The following is an 18319-nucleotide window of genomic DNA, read 5'->3' on the forward strand; positions in this document are numbered from 1 at the left end:
CAAGAGACTCCAAAAAAGTAGGAATGTGATGAAGAAGTATGTATTACATACAAAAAATACATTTAAAACATTAGGTTTGAAAGCTCTCAAAAGTTAGTCCTGTGCACTGAACGAGACAGGGGTCCTGTGGAAGAAATAATATGTGATCATATAATTTAAGACTATATCATAATTAGGCTTGGAAGGATTAGATTTTTAATTTTTAAATGTCCATAAGTTTCAATTTCATCATACCCATGCAAACTGACCAAAAAAATATTTCCACTGATAATGCTTAAAATAAACATTGATAACATTGTCAACATATAAAAAAAATAAAAACCAAATTCTGCAAACCCTAATCATAGTTCATACGCATGGGAGAGGGAGTTCACAGGTAATCATAAATCCAATGTTTCTTAACTTCTTAGTGCTTTGCAACTTTTTTAACAGATTAAAAAACCCAACCCTAACTTATCTGAAAAACTGAAAAAACAAAAATTTCATAATCATATTCACTCCCCACATAGGTCACCAGCAGGGATGGGATCAGTAAATCCATAGCACAGTCCTCTACTACTTGGGCTAAAAGAGTAACTGATATCAAGTTATCTTCCATGTGGACCCACCACTGGAGGTGGATGAAAACACACACACTTTGCCTGAGTTTCACAGCTATTTACTAGACAGCAAAGGAATGTCAAGAGTTATTGGGTTCATTTCCAGGTTCTGGAGAACTCAAGAAGTTACAGACCTCTGCCTTTCCCAGCCTCTCCCAGTCCCCCTCTATTCATACTTCACCTGCTGCTCATACTGGCAGCTATAAAAAATAAAAAAACAACATAACAAATGTAAGAAAAAGGAAGTTGACAGTAATGAATATGAATTGGAACTTAGGAATTGTAGAAAATTGATAAGGGAAGCAAAGGGTCATAAGGAAAACTCTACAACCAGCAGAGATCAGAATGATAAGGAGGTTTTTAAAAATATATTAGGAACAAAAAGAATCCCAACAATGGCATTGGTCCATTACTATAGGGAAATGGCAGAATTATCAGTAACACCACAGAAATGGCAGAAGTGTTCAATAAATATTTCTGTTCTGTATTTGGGGAAAATATAGATGATATAGTCTCATCATATGGTGATGATAACACTCTTTCCATTCCACTAGTATCTCTGGAGATATTAAACAGAAACTACTTAAGTTAGACATTTTAAAACAAGCAGGCCCAAATAACTTGCATGCAAGAATTTTAAAGAGCGTGTTAAGGAACTCACTGGACCATTAATGCGGATTTTCAGTAATTCTTGAAACTCAGGGAACATTCCAGAAAGACTGTAAGGAAGCTAATATTGTGCCAATTTTCAAAAAGGGTAAACGGGATGACCCAGGTAATTATAGGTCTGTCAGTCTGACATTGATCCCAGGCAAGATAATGGAGCGGCTGATAAGGGACTTGATTAATAGAGAATTAAAGGAGGGCAATATAATTAATGCAAATCAAAGTGGGTTTATGGAAAAAAGGTCCTGTCAAACTAAACTGATATTTTTATGAGATTACCTTTATAGTCTGGATGTAATAGACTTTTCTAAAGTGTTTGATTTGGTACCACATGAGTTTTGATTAAAAACTAGGATGATATAAAAACCAACGTTAAATTATTAAAAAACTGGCTAACGGATAGGTCTCAAAATGCAATTGTAAACAGGGAATTGTCATCAAGCAGGTGTGTTTCTAGGGGGGTCTTGCAGGGATCAGTTCTGGGCCCTATATTATTTAACATTTTTATTAATACCTGGAAGAAAACATAAAATCACCACTGATAGTGCAGATGACGCAAACGTTGGGGATGTGGTAAATAATGAAGAGGAGAAGTCACAGATTCAGAGCAATCTGGACCGCTTAGTAAACTATGCAAACAATGTGTGTTTTAATACAGCCACCTGTAAATACTGTACATACATCTAAGAACAAAGAATATACGCCATATTTATATAATGGGGGGGGACTATCTTAGGAAGCAGTGATTCTGAAAAAGAGTTGGGAACATGATGGATAATCAGCTGAACATGAGCTCCCAGTGTGACACTATGGCCAAAAAAGCTAATGTAATTCTGAGAAACAAAAGGGGAATCTCAAGTAGGAGTAGGGAGGTTATTTGACCTCTGTATTTGGCACTGATGACTTGCCACTGGAACACTGTCCAGTTCTGGTGTTCACAATTCCAGAAGGATGTTGATAAATTGGAGAGGGTTCAGAGAAGAGCCATCAGAATGATTAAAGGATTAGAAAACATACTTTCCAGTGACAGACTCAAAAGGCTCAATCTATTTAGTTTAAGAAAGAGAAGGTTAAGGGCTAACTTGACTAGAGTTTGTAAGTATCTACTTGTGTAACAAATATTCAATAATGGGCTCTTCAATCTAGCACGGAAATGTATAACATGATCCAATGGCACGAAGTTGAAGCTAGGCAAATTCAGACTAGGCATACATTTTTGACAGTGACAGTAATTAACCACTGGAACAATGCACCAAGGGTTGTGGTACATTCTCCATCACTGACAATTTTAAACTCAAGATTGGATGTTTTTCTAAAAGATATGCTCTAGGAATTTATTTGGAGAAGTTCTATGGCCAAAGCTATACAAGAAGTCAGACTAGATGATCAAAATGGTCTCTTCTGGCTTTATAATCTAAGAATCTTCCCTCACCCTGCTCAACTCCTGTACCTGTTCCCTCCCTGCACTGTTCACAGCTCCCCCTCTCTTCATTCCTGGCTCCTACCCCGCTCTCTTTACAGATTCATCTCTTCCCTGCCTCACCCCTCTGCATTCAAATCAGGTGGCTTCCACCTTCCCCTCCATCCTGCCTGGGAAGCAACAGGGGGAGCACAGAGAGCCCAGGATAGACGGTCTTCCTGTACTCCTTATTACAGTCGTACCTGAAGAGCAATTACAAGGAAAGTCCTGTTCAGCCCCCAAAGCCCCAGCATGGAGCATGCTCAGTCCTTGTGTAGGGATGCTACATACTGAGTCTTCTGAGCATGTAAAGTTGCAAGCAGTTGGAACATGCCCAAAACAGACAGAATCTTCAGAGAATTAGCTGCAAAACTCTAACAAGGCTCTGCTGAGCATGTGAGAAATTTTAGAGGTTTATTAACTTGGCCAAATTTGCGTGGATATTCACCAGGATGGCAAAAGGATCATCCTTGGCATCAAGGATGGCGAAAGGAACACCTCTGCCAAATTTCAAATTGATGTGCCAAAGCATGGGAGCACTAGAAATTTTCAAAGAAGTGGTTGCCAGATCTTTAAGGACAAAACAACTTATTTTTCCCTAGCCTTGTTCTCGGAAATTGCTTAAGCAGTTTGACTGAAGCAGGGGTCAGCAATCTTTCAGAAGTTGTGCGCAGAGTCTTCATTTATTCACTTTAAGGTTTCGCATGCCAGTAATACATTTTAACGTTTTTTTAGAAGGTCCCTCTCTCTAAGTCTATATATTATATAACTAAACTATTGTCGTATGTAAAGTAAACAAGGTTTTCAAAATGTTTAAGCAGCTTCATTTAAAATTAAATTAAAATCTGATCTTACGCTGCCGGCCCGCTCAGCCCGCTGCCGGTCTGGGGTTCCGTCTGCCGGCTCCTGCCAGCCAGGGTCCCAGCTGCCGGCCCAGCTCAGCCTGCTGCCGGTCTGGGATCCTGGCCCTGCCCACACAAGTGGGTACTTACCTTCTCCCTGGTTCTAGCCCATTCTCTTCCACTCTCTCTGCACTGAGCTGAGGGTGGGAATGCACTGAGCGCAGGGCTGGGGGTGAAGGAGCAGGCTGGGGGTTGGGGTGTAGGGTCTGGCCAGGAGCTAGAATGAGGGAGGAGGCTGAGGAGGTTTGGGTGTGGAGCGCTTACCTGGGCAGCTCCCATTTGGTGCGAGGGGTGCAGGTGGGAATGTGTGGGGGGTGCAGGATCTCCCGTTTGGTGCTCAGGGTGGGGGTGGGAATGTGGGGGGTGCAAGAGTCAGGACAGGGGCTGGGGTCATGTGAGGAGGGTGCTGGAGTCAGGGCAGGGGTCGTGGGGGGGGAGCAGGGGTCAGGGCAGAGGGCTGTGGGCTAGGGTCGTGGGGGTGCTCCCAGCCCCCTGCCCAGAGCGGCTTACAGCAGGGGGCTGGAGGGATTATGCCCTGATTCCACCCCCCTTCCCCAAGGCCCTATTCCCACCTCTTCTCTGCCTCCTCCCTGGAGCAGCGTGAGAGCTGCGGCTCCACTTCTCCCCCTCCCTCGCAAGGGACATCAGCTGATTGGCAGCAGGGAGGGAGAGGAGGAGGGGCAGGAACCCAGCACACTGGGGGAAGAGGCGGGGGAGGGAGGACCTTGCCTGCCCTGCAGCAGCATCCAGCAGGACCAAGCTTCTTCACCCTGCCCCCAGGGGGGGAGCGGGGTGGAGAAGAGCGGGTCAAGACAGGCAGGGTTTTTAATGGCATGCTGCTGCCTGCCGGGTCCCAGCCGCCAGCCCCACTCAGCCAGCTGCCGAACCTAGGCTGGGACCCGGCAGGCAGCAGCATGCCATTAAAAATCGGCTCACGTGCCATCTTTGGCACGCGTGCCATAGGTTGCCGACCCCTGGACTAAAGTTTTCAGAAACTATTCAGACTGAGGCAGACACCCAGCATGGAGAATTTCAGCCTAAATGGTTAACATTTTGCAATGTTATAAACAACTGAAAATAAGATCTTACCACGAAAAGTGTTGGGCAACCTTAACATCATGTGGTGCTATCAATTCCACTTACTACAGAGTCTCCAGGAGCTGGATCTGAAGAGCATTAATTAACAGCCTGCTTCCCTGAACTGGCCATCTCCTTTAGAAGAAAGTGGAGGATGTAATGCTATTTAAAATAAGTATATAGAGCTCCATGTAAAGGTTTTATATATTTCAACAAGGGAGATAGTATGATGCGTACTGCAGAAGCTGCCTTAGTTGAATAAATTCTGATATTTTCAGGTGGCTTAGCACCTGCCAGGTCATATCAATCATGTATACATCTCCTGATCTATTTTGACAGACTGTGAAGTCAGAGGGATTGAGTTCTGTTCTTAACTCTATATGCCACCAAAAACAAAACAAAAAGCTTGAGGAAACTTATGTACAGATTTGGTCTTCTACAGAGGACAACTTAAGGTTCTCCAGACACCTAATGCAGGGAGCCTGACATACCTAGATGTGAATGAGTCTTAGGGAAATCAGAGACTACTTTAGATATGAATTTGGGGTGAGGATGCAAGGCCACTTTACCATTACGGAACATGGGATTGTGAGAATCTGGCAACACATCTATAATTCACTAACTCTCTAAGGCTGACGTTATGGCTAGGAAGAATATTGTCTCTTCTCAGATTATACATAGAATAGCCTGACAAAGTTTGAACAGAAGCCCACGAGTTTTGTGAGAGGGAAATTTAAATCCTATGAGGGAAGTGGTTACCACCCAGGTGGAATACATGAAGCAAACATTTCCTGGTAGAAACTCAGTTACTATAGAGTGAGAAAGACTGATAAACCCATACATCAGAAGGCAGAAAGCACAGAAGTCAGTCTGAGTGGATTTTCAGTATGCTCCAAACTTGCTGCATCTTCAGTACTCAAGAGGAGCTTTTATACCTTGTGCAATGAGATAGGGGAATGGGTGGTCCCAATAAAAATATTCTGAGCTCATGAGCCAGGCATGTACTTATCCATAGGTGCGAGAATTACGGGTGCGGGGGGTGATGCAGCACCCCCAGGTTTTGTGCGGGGTCCCGCTCACGCCAGCCCCAGCCCCCTTACCCATGTCCCCCCACCCTCCCGTAGCCACAGCCAATCCTGGCCCCAGCTCTGGGGAGAGGGGGCACGGACAGAGGTAAGGGGGGTGTGAAGTAAAAAAATTGGGGAGCACTGGCTTTCAGCACCCCCATTGTAAAAACCATTCCAGCGCCACTGTACTTATCCCAAGAGTGGGGGATATATATAGGCAATACTTAAAGATGTTTATTTTGACACAGAACTAATTAAGATCGCTAATATTCTTGCTTCAATAATTTTTGTTGTTGCTTATGTAATTTTTTTTTCTTTTTAAACTTTAGCTATAAAATAGACAGGGACTTGGAATGGTTCCGCTGATCTTATTGGTAGAGAGTCACCAGCTGGTGGCCAGAAATGAAATGTTTCAGTGCAGCTGCCCTGGACCATCTCAGATCCTTATTTATTATATAATAGGTAAAAATGAGCAGAAAAGAAAGCAATCATTATTATACTGTCACAGGTATGCACAAAGCCCCTGCAAACATCACAGTGTAAACTTTGTATGATGTATGCCAATCTCTACAGTATGATATCGCCACCTAGACAATAATGGGGTATCTAGCACACTAAAGACATAAAACTAAAGGGACTCTTTATACACAGGTGGAAAAGTAATTAAAATTAACTCCTATACCTGATCACTTGTAAAATAACATATTTTCATTGTCTGTTTAGAGTGGTCACAGCTGACCCCCTTTCCACTTCCAAAAATGTAAGATGTACTCTACTGTTACCTCTGGATTGTCTAACAAAAGACAGCCGAGTTCATAGCAAGCATATGGCTGAATGTATAAGTTGTTTTGACGGCACAGTCCATCTTTAACAGCTCGCTGAAAGAACTGCAAGAGAAACAAATGTTTATACGATAAAATTAGTAGTCTCTTCGTTTTGGAAAACTAAATAAGAAGCACCCTCAACATCAAGCACTACAAACCAACTCCAAAAATCATAATCTGAACAGAGCAACATTTCCTGTGTCTTAAAGGATCCTTAACAGCAGTGATCATATGAATTCATGTCAGCATCTGCTGTTAGAGAAAAATGTTAGGTCTGTGTCAAAAAAGATTCATGAATTGATCCAAAGATTTTATATCTTTAGCTGAAAAAAAATTACAGTTTAACATGGTTCTTTAATAATTGGAGGTCACAGACACAGATTCTTTAAAATAAATTGGATAGAATTAGAAATAAGAGTTCACCCACCATCACCACCTTCGTTGTTTTTGTGTGAATTGGGTTCCATTTGCAAAAATAAAACAAGTTCAAAGAATTCAGTGATTGCAGAACAAATTCCAATTCCATCTACATTAAGATGGGCTCTTTGAAGTTTGCTAATACTCAGAACCATCTTTCTTTTCAATTTTCCATTAGATCCAGAGTAACGGTGTTCAAACTCAGTCCTACTGAGAGCTGCATTGGCAGATGGCAAAAGCCTGAGGGATGCCCCAAATTTGTACAAAAGGGAGCAGACTGCAGCCACTCAATTTGGAAGAGTGATCCACAGAACCCATAATGTAACATCTTGTTCTGAGTAGCCAGGCCATTCGACTCCAGATCCTGCTTGATAAAGGCTGTAATCACTACACATCACACTTCCATAATTATATGTGAGGGTGATCATAGGCCACATGGCAGAACACAGAGGGCTGCCCCTGTCCTGTGGACCAAATTTTGGCCACCCTATTTTAGAGCTTAAGATGGCTCCAAGGTATATATCACTAACAGAAGCTGAGCTGTCTTTGACTTTTTTTTTTAATGCGCTAAACCCTGGTTAATAGCTCAGAGGCACAATTCTTTTTTGAAATTCTCCACTTCCTCTTTTTCCCTTCAACTCTCACCCTGGCTGGCCACCTCTGCTAATACATCTGCTAAACATTAGCCCTTAATAGGAAGTGGGATATCACTGAAGCTCATGTCTTAGCCTTTTCCCTTCATACAATATGAAATCCAGTAATACATAGAGTAACTCCTCACTTAACGTCGTAGTTATGTTCCTGAAAAATGCGACTTTAAGTGAAACGATGTTAAGTGAATCCAATTTCCCCATAAGAATGAATGTAAATGGGGGGGGGGGGTTTAGGTTCCAGGGAAAATTTTTTTTGCCGTACAGTACAGTTCTATAGATGGGAGGTGCCCCCTGCTTACGCCACACAGGCACAGCCCACTGGCACTGGGGACAATGAGGCAGGCAAGGAGGCTGAAGGTGCTGTAAGGTAGGAGAAGCACGTTGCACAGCAGCAGTGGCGGCAGCTTCCCCTACTCTGCAAGCACCAGGGGTGAGGGGCTGAACCCTCGGCACGCCCACTTCACCTGTTCCCTCAATCCCCCCCCTTAACCCGCCTCTTCTCCCCCCTCCATTTACTCCACACACTGCATCCTTGCTCCTCCCGCCTCCCTCCTGCCCATGGCAATCAGCTGGCTTGTGGCATTCAGGGGGTAGGGGGGAGGCTGCGCGCCGAGTCCTCGCTCCTCCCCTGCCTCCGGCAATCAGCTGGTTTGCGGCATTTGGGAGGCAGGGGGAGCCTGCATGCCGAATCCTCGCTCCTCCCCCATCCCTCCTGAACGCCGCAAGCCAGCTGATTGACGCAGGCAGGAGGTGGGAGGGGGAAGGCGCTGCTCTGCGGGGTCTGCCAGCGGGCAGGAGGTGCTGGGGGGGCATAGCGGAGCTGATGGGGGGCTGTCAGCTGTGGACAAAGCAGGCAGCCAAATGACGTTATAGCAAAGCATTGCACAACTTTAAATGGAGCATGTTCTGTAACTGAGCAGGGCCGTAAGATCGAAACAATGTTAAGCGAGAGGACATTAAGCGGGGAGTTACTGTACTATCTCATAATACTTTGAAAAGACTTAATATCCTCTACTATCATTCACGCAGTGTGTCAGTAACACTGACAAACAAAAGTTTGTACTTAATCAGAAATGAAGTCATTTATAAGATAGTTGGGTACATCATTATCATCCTTGTAACAACTTACCTGAACCGCATCTTCAGAATTTCCTAAGCATTTATGTATGGCACCAAGAAGCAAATTCTTCAGACCAACAGAAGATGAATCATCAACCTCATGACAAGCTTAATTAAAAAAAATCAAATTAAATTTGTAATCAAATTATACTCCTTTTATAATAAAAATGATCTTTTGGTGTTTTGTTTTGAAATCAGATTAGAAAGTGTCTAATTTCTGTAGCTTAATTTTAACTAGCAATGGCCAGTCTCAAATATTGTAATCTGTATCTTTAATGTTCTCTCATCTCTAATTTAAAAACCAAACAAAACCAAACAAACGTAATTTTCTAGCCCTCATGGTTGTGGAGAAAAACGTGAAAATGTGAGCCAACGGAACCTTAAAGGCTCAAAGCCAGACGACAAATTAAAATAACCCATTTTTGTTTTGTTATTTGAATGTTTGGGGGTAGCAATACTGGTTATTACTAGGAAAATATACTCACGTCATGTTTTGAAGGTAATGATGCAGACATTTCTACCTGAGTTTGCATAGATCCTTAAACGATATGTCTGAGATGTGAAATGCACTATGCATTTCAATAGGTGCTAACTCAGATGCTTTAAATGCCAACATTGTGAACCTATTTCACTGTTTACTGAAGCATATAAGAAAAGAGGAGGTATATTATGAAGATCTATAGTTTCCCAGTGTAGGCCAGGACCACTTACAGAAGATGTATATATATCAGGGATGCTTTTAAACACCACATGGTAAGTTTGCAGAGGAAGCACAACAGTTTTTTGTTTTTGTTTTTTTTCCCTGAAATAAATAGGGTTAAGCTTTCAAAAGGGTGGGAAACAAGATCTAGTATTTATTATTTAAATTTATTTTGAGTGTCCACCTTATGTTCTGGATGCTTTATAAAAATTAACAGACATTAGAAACACTAACTTATTTACATATCACAGGAATACGTAACAGTGTGATCTAAAGGTTTTATCAGCATGAATTTAGGGTTATTCGTGAGAAATGAGTAGAATACAAGCTCATGCCAAAAGAACCTTAATACCAAACACTATAATTTATTCATAGAATATCAGGGTTGGAAGGGACCTCAGGAGGTCATCTAGTCCAACCCCCAGCTCAAAGCAGGACCAATCCCCAATTTTTGCCCCAGAACCCAAATGGCCCCCTCAAGGATTGAACTCATAACCCTGGGTTTAGCAGGCCAATGCTCAAACTACTGAGCTATCCTTCCTCCCCCCCGAATTCTGTACGTGCCACCGAAATTACAGAAAAGCTATTCTGAAAATGTTTGAGAGAGTTTATAAAACTTGCATAGGAACTATTTTTCATATTTCTTTGTCTATTAGAACCAGATGCCTTACCTTCTTTAAGTCCAAATGTACAGCGCTCTGATGGAGCTATTTAAAAAAAAATCACCCACAAAAAGCCCTCTAGAAACTATTATTTGTAGACACAAAAACTTCTTTATTTAAAGGTCTTTCTAGCATCTTCCAGGGCTAGAAGATTGGGAATCTGAATCGATCCCCTTCCAATCGTATAAAGCTCCTGCAGGGGCATGAATTAATGTATTGTAAGGTTATTTTTATAGACAAAAAAGCTATTACTGGGGTAAGACTGTGGGCCTCGAGCAGATGTAATTTTCAATGCGTTGAGTGCATGTGTGGCATGCACAGAAATTCATCATGTAGAGGGAGGAGGAGGAGATATTTCAATTGCAGGTGGATTTTTTTTTTTAAAAAATAGGGATTATTTGAAGCTGCTCAGAAATCCTAAGGGAGATTGATCAATGGGCAAAGAGGTGATCAAAGGTGCATGATACATTAATTTAACACATGGCTCTGTAATTTTACCCATGGATATCACCTCCACAGATACTTTTTGGGGTGAGGGGAGAGGATAGTGAGGTATGAGTGTGTGTGAGACTGTGTGTATTTACATATCTCTCACCACTGAGCTATTTAGAATTACCTACAATCGTTGCAATTCCATATCTAACTCTCTCTCTAATCCCCAGATATTAATGGAAGTTATGTACACTTAGGTGACAATTAAAACACAAATGGATTGCTGTGTTTTTGGTTTCTTTTGTGGCTAGGTTTAAGAGAGTCATTAAACAAAGTTGAAATAATACAATTATCTGCAGTAGACGGGATTTTAAATTAAAATGCTGTCATGAATGTCAAAAAAAAAGAAAAAAATTGAGAAAGCCTCTTCCTTCCAAGTGTCACTCTCTATTTCAAAATAAGTGTTAAGTTGAGTCCTAATGAATGCACTTTTCCAGAACTATCCAAATAATTTAGCTTGCTCATCAAATGTCAACACATATTTCAGCCCTCATACTACTGCAATCAGCTAGTCTTCATGACAGAAAAAAGAAAAAGAGATTATATTATCTCACTGAAAAAGATAGCCAAGGAAACACATATCCTACCTTGGCTCATATGTTGTAAGTTAGAAAAGGAACAGTTCGGAAGGGCTTTCCATAAATACAAAACTTCAATGGATGCCAGCACACAGAGCTCTTTGGTTGGTAACTGCTTCCTAAATCTGTCTGCCTGAAAACAGTAAAGATAGCTGTGCTAAGTTCCTCTCAGAAGGAGAGACAGATAAGGGTCACAAACAGTAATTCTGATGTTTTCACAAAAGCAAGTAACATAGTGTTAAAATGTTTGGGGTGTGAAAATTTAGCTTGCAGCTCTTTAGGACTAAAACTAAGTTGTTGAAATAGTACACTTATTGTTTCTCAATCAAGTTATCTGGTATATGACTAAACAAGTCTTGGGAAAAAAAAAAGTTAAAATACAATCTGATGCAGTGGTGGACTATTTTTCCCACTAAAGGTTTGTGGGATCTTAAGTTTGTATGGCCTTTCCCCATCACTTCCAGATTTCAGAATGAGCTAACTAAGAGCATACACGGTAGAGCTAACAGGGTACAATGAAGCAGGAAGAAATGAAGCAGGAAGAAAGACTAGTGCTGCAGCTTTGGTATCACGGTATTTTTTTTCCTCTGAAGATTATGTAAACCACGCTTAGTTGTGAGCTACCAACTTTTTTCCTGCTGGTAGTTCATTAAACTATAAAGCACTGTTCACTTTTTCTACCTGAATCCTTTCCACTAAATTAACACTAGAGAAGATGACTACCAGAAAAAATATACTTTGTTTAGAACCAAATCCTTGAGTAAAGGACAACACAATTGCCAATTGTAGTTACTGTACTGAAGCAACTCAATCCATGCCAACCAAACCTTTTTGACTGAGAATTGTTCAATCTGATTGTTTTTTCTTTTGAAAAGCTTCTGAACTTCCTTGAATACATTCTGCGCACCATCCACATCACCAGTGGCTCCTTGACACACTGTAATAAAGCGCACACACACACAAAAAATTCTGCTAAAAAGGTTCCAGGATATGAAAGAGGGAAAAATAGAAATAGGGCATTATGCAGGTAAAGGGGAAAGCATGGTCTTTTGGTGAAGGGAACTCAGGCAAACTGGGTTCAACTCCCAGTCTGCCCTAGGTTTCCTGTATGATCTCTGACAAGCCAATTTCTTGGTGCTCAGTTCCTCATCTGTAAAATAGGGATAATTATACTTGCCTCTGAGGGTTCTTTTGATTATTAATTCATTAATGTTTGTTATGTACTGAGTAATTATAGTGACGGTGGCCTTATAACTACAACGACATAAACAAAATCTGAGCCACAGCTCTTTAATATGGACAGTATAAAAGGAGGAATTAGACAAAGTTCCAAGTGTGCAATTAACTTCCACAATTGCAGAAGTTCATGACCAAAGACTTGTTTCTGTATATACATATGTGTGTATATACACACACTAACACAATCATCACTAATTCTATCACTAAAAATACTAACCTGCTGTAAGGTAGGCATAATAGCACTGGGACCATCTTGATTCATTTTTAAGCCTTTCAAAGGATTCAAATGCATCTTTGAAATTCATTTCTATCATGCTGCACCAGCCTAAAAAAGAGAATTTTAACTTATGACCAAAATCACGTTAGCTTTAATGGTATAGGCAACTACACTAAACAAATAATGAATGTTTGTGAACACTTTGGGTTGTGGCAAGTCCAAGGATTTTAAGACACCCTGAGGAATTCCATTACATTTTTTAAAAAATCTTTTCTGAAAAATCTGAAGGGAAGTATACCTAAAACTTTATTGGAAATTGCCTAGTTACCTATAACCATATTATACAAGATAACAAATACATTTTTTAGGGATCAACTCGAGTGTATCAATTAAAACAGGTTTCAAGAGTTTCAAGCAAAAAGATGCGTTTTTATTTTATTCAAATCTCAAACTAGTAACTGAGAACTGCTATGCTCACTTTCTGTTTATGTGAGAGGAGATTCAGTAACGAGTAGTTCTTCTAAGTACTTACAGGTGTACCAAGGCTATAGAATTTTCTGTGGTTATTATAGAATCAAAGAATCGTATGACTGGAAGGGATCGCAAGAGGTCATCTAGTGCAGTCCCCTGCACTCATGGCAGGACTAAGTATTATCTAGATCAATGGTTCTCAAAGTCGGTCCACTGCTTGTTCAGGGAAAGCCCCTGACGAGCCGGACCAGTTTGTTTACCTGCCACGTCCGCAGGTTCGGCCGATCGCAACTCTCACTGGCCCGTGCCGCTTTATTAAATATGCACAGGCATGCAGACTATATGGTCATTACTTGTGGATGTCCCTGGGCCCGTGCTGCTTCTCGCAGCCCCCATTGGCCGGGAGCGGCAGACCGCAGCCAGTGGGAGCTGCTATCAGCTGAACCTGTGAACACGGCAGGAAAACAAACCGGTCCAGCCCACCAGGGACTTTCCTTGAACAAGCGGCGGACCGGCTTTGAGAACCTCTGATCTAGACCTCTCCTGACAGATGTTTGTCTAACCTGCTCTTAAAAATCTTCAATGATGCAGATTCCATAACCTCCCTAGGCAATTCATTCCAGTGCTTGACCACCCTGACAGGAAGTTTTTTCTTCTAATGTCCAACCTAAAATGCCTTGGCTGCAATTTAAGCCCATTGCTTTTTGTCCTACCCTCAGAGGTTAAGGAAAACAATTTTTCTCCCTCTTCCATGTAACAACCTTTTATGTACTGGAAAACTTATGTCCCACCTCAGTCTTCTCTTTTTCAGACTAAACCAACCCTTGTATTTTTTCCCCCTCCAAACTTCCTTCATAGGTCATGTTTTCTAGACCTTTAATTATTTTTCTTGGTCTTCTCTGGTACCTAGAATTGGACATAATACCCCAGCTGATGCCTAATCAGTGCGGAGCAGAGCAGAAGAATTACTTCTTGTGTCTTGCTTACAACACTCCTGTTAATATATCCCAGAATGATGTTTGCTCTTTTTGCAACCATTTATGGTCTTTTGCCATAGCGCTTATCTTTCGTACACATTGGAGTATATGTTCAAACCCTGGCAGCTCAGAAGCTCCAGCAGGATTGTTAATCCTTGGCACAGAATCATTGATTCCATGGCAATGGACAGTAGAAGGCTTTCAGTCTTATGGAGTGGACACGAAAGCCTTAAGAAAAAAAGGCAGAGTAAAAAGTAGCCAGTTCTAATTTGTGCACTGTGTTCTTGATTCTATAGAGGTTTCTACACATAGAAAATCATGGAGTACAGGTTGTATGTATGTTCATGCAGTCATCAAATGTTACAATCCAACTGACAACTAAGGAATCATAGAATGTCAGGGTTGGAAGGGACCTCAGGAGGTCATCTAGTCCAACCCCCTGATCAAAGCAGGACCAATCCCCAATTATTGCCCCGATCCCTAAATGGCCCCCTCAAGGACTGAACTCACAACCCTGGGTTTAGCAGGCCAATGCTCAAACCACTGAGCTATCCCTCCCCCCCAAATAGGAAGAAGCATTATTAACAATCTATGCAATTAAGACACTCAAACTTTAATAACTTTTGAGGCATCAAATAATCAAAAAACCTTAACTAGGAAGAGCAGAATATACAATGTCGTCATTTAATCAATTTGAGAGCAGAAAATGTATATGTCATTGAAGCTGTATTATTTACCAATTTCATATAGGCAGACATGTTGGATCTCTCTCTGATCTATTGCAAGTTCCAAAGCAGTATGAAAGGAGGTCAAGGCACTGTTGATTTGACACTAAGAGGGGGAGAAAAAAGAGACTGTCATAACGCAACTACTGTTAAATAAATGCAAATTTGAACAAGTACCATTATAATTGCAATTCAAAAAATGATACAAATCTCTTTATTATCAGTAGCAATTAAAGAACAAATGATTATCTAGCGAATAGAAGACCCCATATTTCACACGATAGTCAATAGCTTGCTGGAAAAGAAAGGGGCATAATATTCTGTCGAGGTGAGACTTGAATCCAAAACAAATTACAGAAATTCCTGACATTAAGATGAGCAGAATGGGGAGGAGGTAAAGAGGAAGGCAAAATTATTGAAGTATTTGAACTAGTCAAATATTAATAGCTTGGTTGAAATAATAGTCTGTTGAAATAACAGATGATAACTTGAGGGTGCTTTCTGTCAACTGAATAATACCATTAGCCTGAGCTAAATCAGCTAACATCAAGCAACCTGAAGTTATTTTCATAGCCAATTTTGTCCTGAGCCAACATGGGATCTCTGTGAGGAAACCTTTCCACCTATGTGGAGCCAGAGAGGCCTAGAGTTAGCAATCAAAGATTAATGACAGCATACTTGGCAAAGGAAGAAGGGACAGAGTAGCAAACCTATTATAGTATTTAAGCAACATAAAAGGTGCCACACACAAAAGTGTCTTTCATAATTTCCGCCTGGAAACGTAAATTTTACTGATTTTGGCTTTATATATTTTTTGTAATAGGTCTGAGATACAAACCTGTTTTCTGTAGGCATGCGTGTTTAGGGGCAAGTAGTTTTTATTTACTTTTCTATTCCACCAGATATATTATATAGTCACAAGTCTCGTTACTTTAGACACAACAACAGTTTGAGATGTATTCCTACTGCCGTGCTGGATATAAGAATTTCTATGTAAAGCGTAACACTCAGTGTCATTATTTCCTTAATAATATCCATAATGATTTCTAAATTCACAGATTTTTCATTGTCTTGAAAGTGTCTGAGCTTTGAGAACAAATTGAAAGACTGGAGTGTGCTCTGGATGAAATTTTCTGCATAAATCATCCCTCACATCATATTTACATGACAAAGCTACGAGACAGGACATGAAAAATCTAGCCAGTGGACTAAACCCACTGTCCATAGGCTGATATGAAAGACTGGGGGTAGCAGAAGAGTTCAAAGGGCTTGATGAAAACTCAGCCTGCTGCAATCTGCTGAGAAGAGTGAGGGTGTTTCTCTCTCTTATCAGGCAGATTTCTGAAGAAATAGCCTGGGGGGCTCTAGCCTTAGTGTCATAAATATAAAGGGAAGGGTAAACCCCTTTAAAATCCCTCCTGGCCAGAGGAAAAATCCTCTCACCTGTAAAGGGTTAAGAAGCTAAAGGTAACCTCGCTGGCACCTGACCAAAATGACCAATGAGGAGACAAGATACTTTCAAAATCTGAGAGGAGGGAGAGAAACAAAGGGTCTGTGTCTGTCGGTACGCTGCTTTTGCTGGGGATAGAACAGGAATGGAGTCTTAGAACTTTTAGTAAGTAATCTAGCTAGGTATGTGTTACATTATGATTTCTTTAAATGGCTGAGAAAAGAACTGTGCTGAATACAATGACTATTTCTGTCTGTGTGTCTTTTTTGTAACTTAAGGTTTTGCCTAGAGGGATTCTCTATGTTTGGAATCTAATTACCCTGTAAGGTATCTACCATCCTGATTTTACAGAGGTGATTCCTTTACTTCTATTTCTATTAAAAGTCTTCTTGTAAGAAAACTGAATGCTTTTTCATTGTTCTCAGATCCAAGGGTTTGGGTCTGTGGTCACTTATGCAAATTGGTGAGGATTTTTACCAAACCTTTCCCAGGAAGTGGGGTACAAGGGTTGGGAGGATTTTTGGGGGGAAGACGTGTCCAAACTACATTTCCCAGTAAACCCAGTTAGAGTTTGGTGGTGGCAGTGGATATTCCAAGGACAAAGGATAAAATTAATTTGTACCTTGGGGAAGTTTTAACCTAAGCTGGTAAAAGTAAGCTTAGGAGGTTTTCATGCAGATCCCCACATCTGTACCCTAGAGTTCAGAGTGGGGGAGGAACCTTGACACTTAGTAACAACCTAAAACTAGTAGAGGTCTGATCAATGTGCAGTCCCTCATCCTGCCCTCTTTTAGTAGCTAGAAAGGAGATGCACATTTTTCCTTATCTTCCTCATGAATAATTCCAGTACTTTGTTAAGTTGTGTACACTAATTACTTGAAAGGTCCTACAAAGAACTGCTTCCCACACTGATGGTATCCTATGTGCAGATCAGGCAGATTTCAGACCACAGGTACTATGATGAGATCAAGTGCTGGCACTCAATACTCTACACTGAGAAGGGTTTCCAAACCAAGCAGAAGACATGCAGTATTTCTAGATCTTGCTGGTCATGACATGATCCAACATACAGGCCTGTTATACAAACAGTCATTGGTCCCATTGTGGTGCATTGTCATAGCTGTGGAACTGTTCCTGAAAGACCACCAGTTCCAAGTTTCACTTGGACAAAAAAATAATATACCCCAGTTCCTGGAGGTCTTAAAAAAATGGTCTACCTCAGGGTTTAGTTCTATCACCAACACATTTGAACCTCTTCACAAATGACATTCCCTACACCACTGCCAGGTGTTTTATCTATGCGGACAACATCTCTCTGGCAGTACAGAACCAGGATTTCTGTCACTTAGAAGTGCTGAATGCAGATGCAGAGAGAGATGGCCCACAGTTATAAACAATGGAAACTTAAACCAAATGCTAAAAAGCAGCTTCCAGATATTTCCATTTAAACCACTTCAAGGCCAACAAACAGCACAACAAGAAAAGGAGTACTAGTGGCACCTTAGAGACTAACCAATTTATTTGAGCATAAACTTTCGTGAGCTACAGCTCACTTCATCGGATGCTGTAGCTCACGAAAGCTTATGCTCAAATAAATTGGTTAGTCTCTAAGGTGCTACTAGTACTCCTTTTCTTTTTGCGAATACAGACTAACACGGCTGCTACTCTGAAAACAGCACAACATCTTCCTAAATGACCACAGGCTGGACCATGATCCAAAGTCTGTGTATTTAGATGTTACACTGGACCCCAACTTGACATTCAAGGAACACATTACCAAGACCTTGCGGAAAATAAAGACAACAACCTGATCAGTGAACTAGCTGGTTCAACCTGGGGAGCCAATGCTTAAACACTAAGCAGCTCTGGGCTTACCTTGTTCTATTCTGTAGCAGAGTATTGCGCCCTGACTTCTCTGACACAGGACTAGTGGACACTCAGTTGAATTAAACTATGCATATAACAACTGGTTCTATGAGACCAACCAGCCTGACTTGGATGTTGGTCCTGTGCAATACTGTCCCT

The 18319-nt window shown here is 41.2% G+C and overlaps 2 protein-coding genes across 7 annotated transcripts in view; one reads left to right on the forward strand and one right to left on the reverse strand.

Moving 5' to 3' along the window:
• The window catches only part of OSBPL1A (oxysterol binding protein like 1A), a 209399-nt gene that overhangs the window by 172100 nt on the left and 18980 nt on the right, over positions 1 to 18319 (forward strand). The gene's annotated exons all lie outside the window — the stretch shown is intronic.
• TTC39C (tetratricopeptide repeat domain 39C) overlaps positions 1 to 18319 on the reverse strand; it is a 61126-nt gene that overhangs the window by 4890 nt on the left and 37917 nt on the right. For 5 of the 6 annotated variants that reach the window (XR_012157238.2, XM_073331367.2, XM_073331368.1 and 2 more), the window contains 6 exons: positions 14857 to 14950; positions 12672 to 12779; positions 12043 to 12152; positions 11225 to 11348; positions 8794 to 8891; positions 6553 to 6657 (listed from right to left, as the gene is read on the reverse strand). Coding sequence is in view for 5 of the 6 variants with exons in the window: in XM_073331367.2 (XP_073187468.1) it covers positions 6553 to 6657; positions 8794 to 8891; positions 11225 to 11348; positions 12043 to 12152; positions 12672 to 12779; positions 14857 to 14950 (639 nt within the window). In the remaining variant the exon portion in view is untranslated. The remainder of the gene's footprint in view (positions 1 to 6552; positions 6658 to 8793; positions 8892 to 11224; positions 11349 to 12042; positions 12153 to 12671; positions 12780 to 14856; positions 14951 to 18319) is intronic. The other variant, XM_073331370.2, reaches the window with a different exon arrangement.

The sequence above is a fragment of the Lepidochelys kempii genome, chromosome 2, assembly GCF_965140285.1.
Source record: "Lepidochelys kempii isolate rLepKem1 chromosome 2, rLepKem1.hap1, whole genome shotgun sequence".
Taxonomy (NCBI): domain Eukaryota; kingdom Metazoa; phylum Chordata; order Testudines; family Cheloniidae; genus Lepidochelys; species Lepidochelys kempii.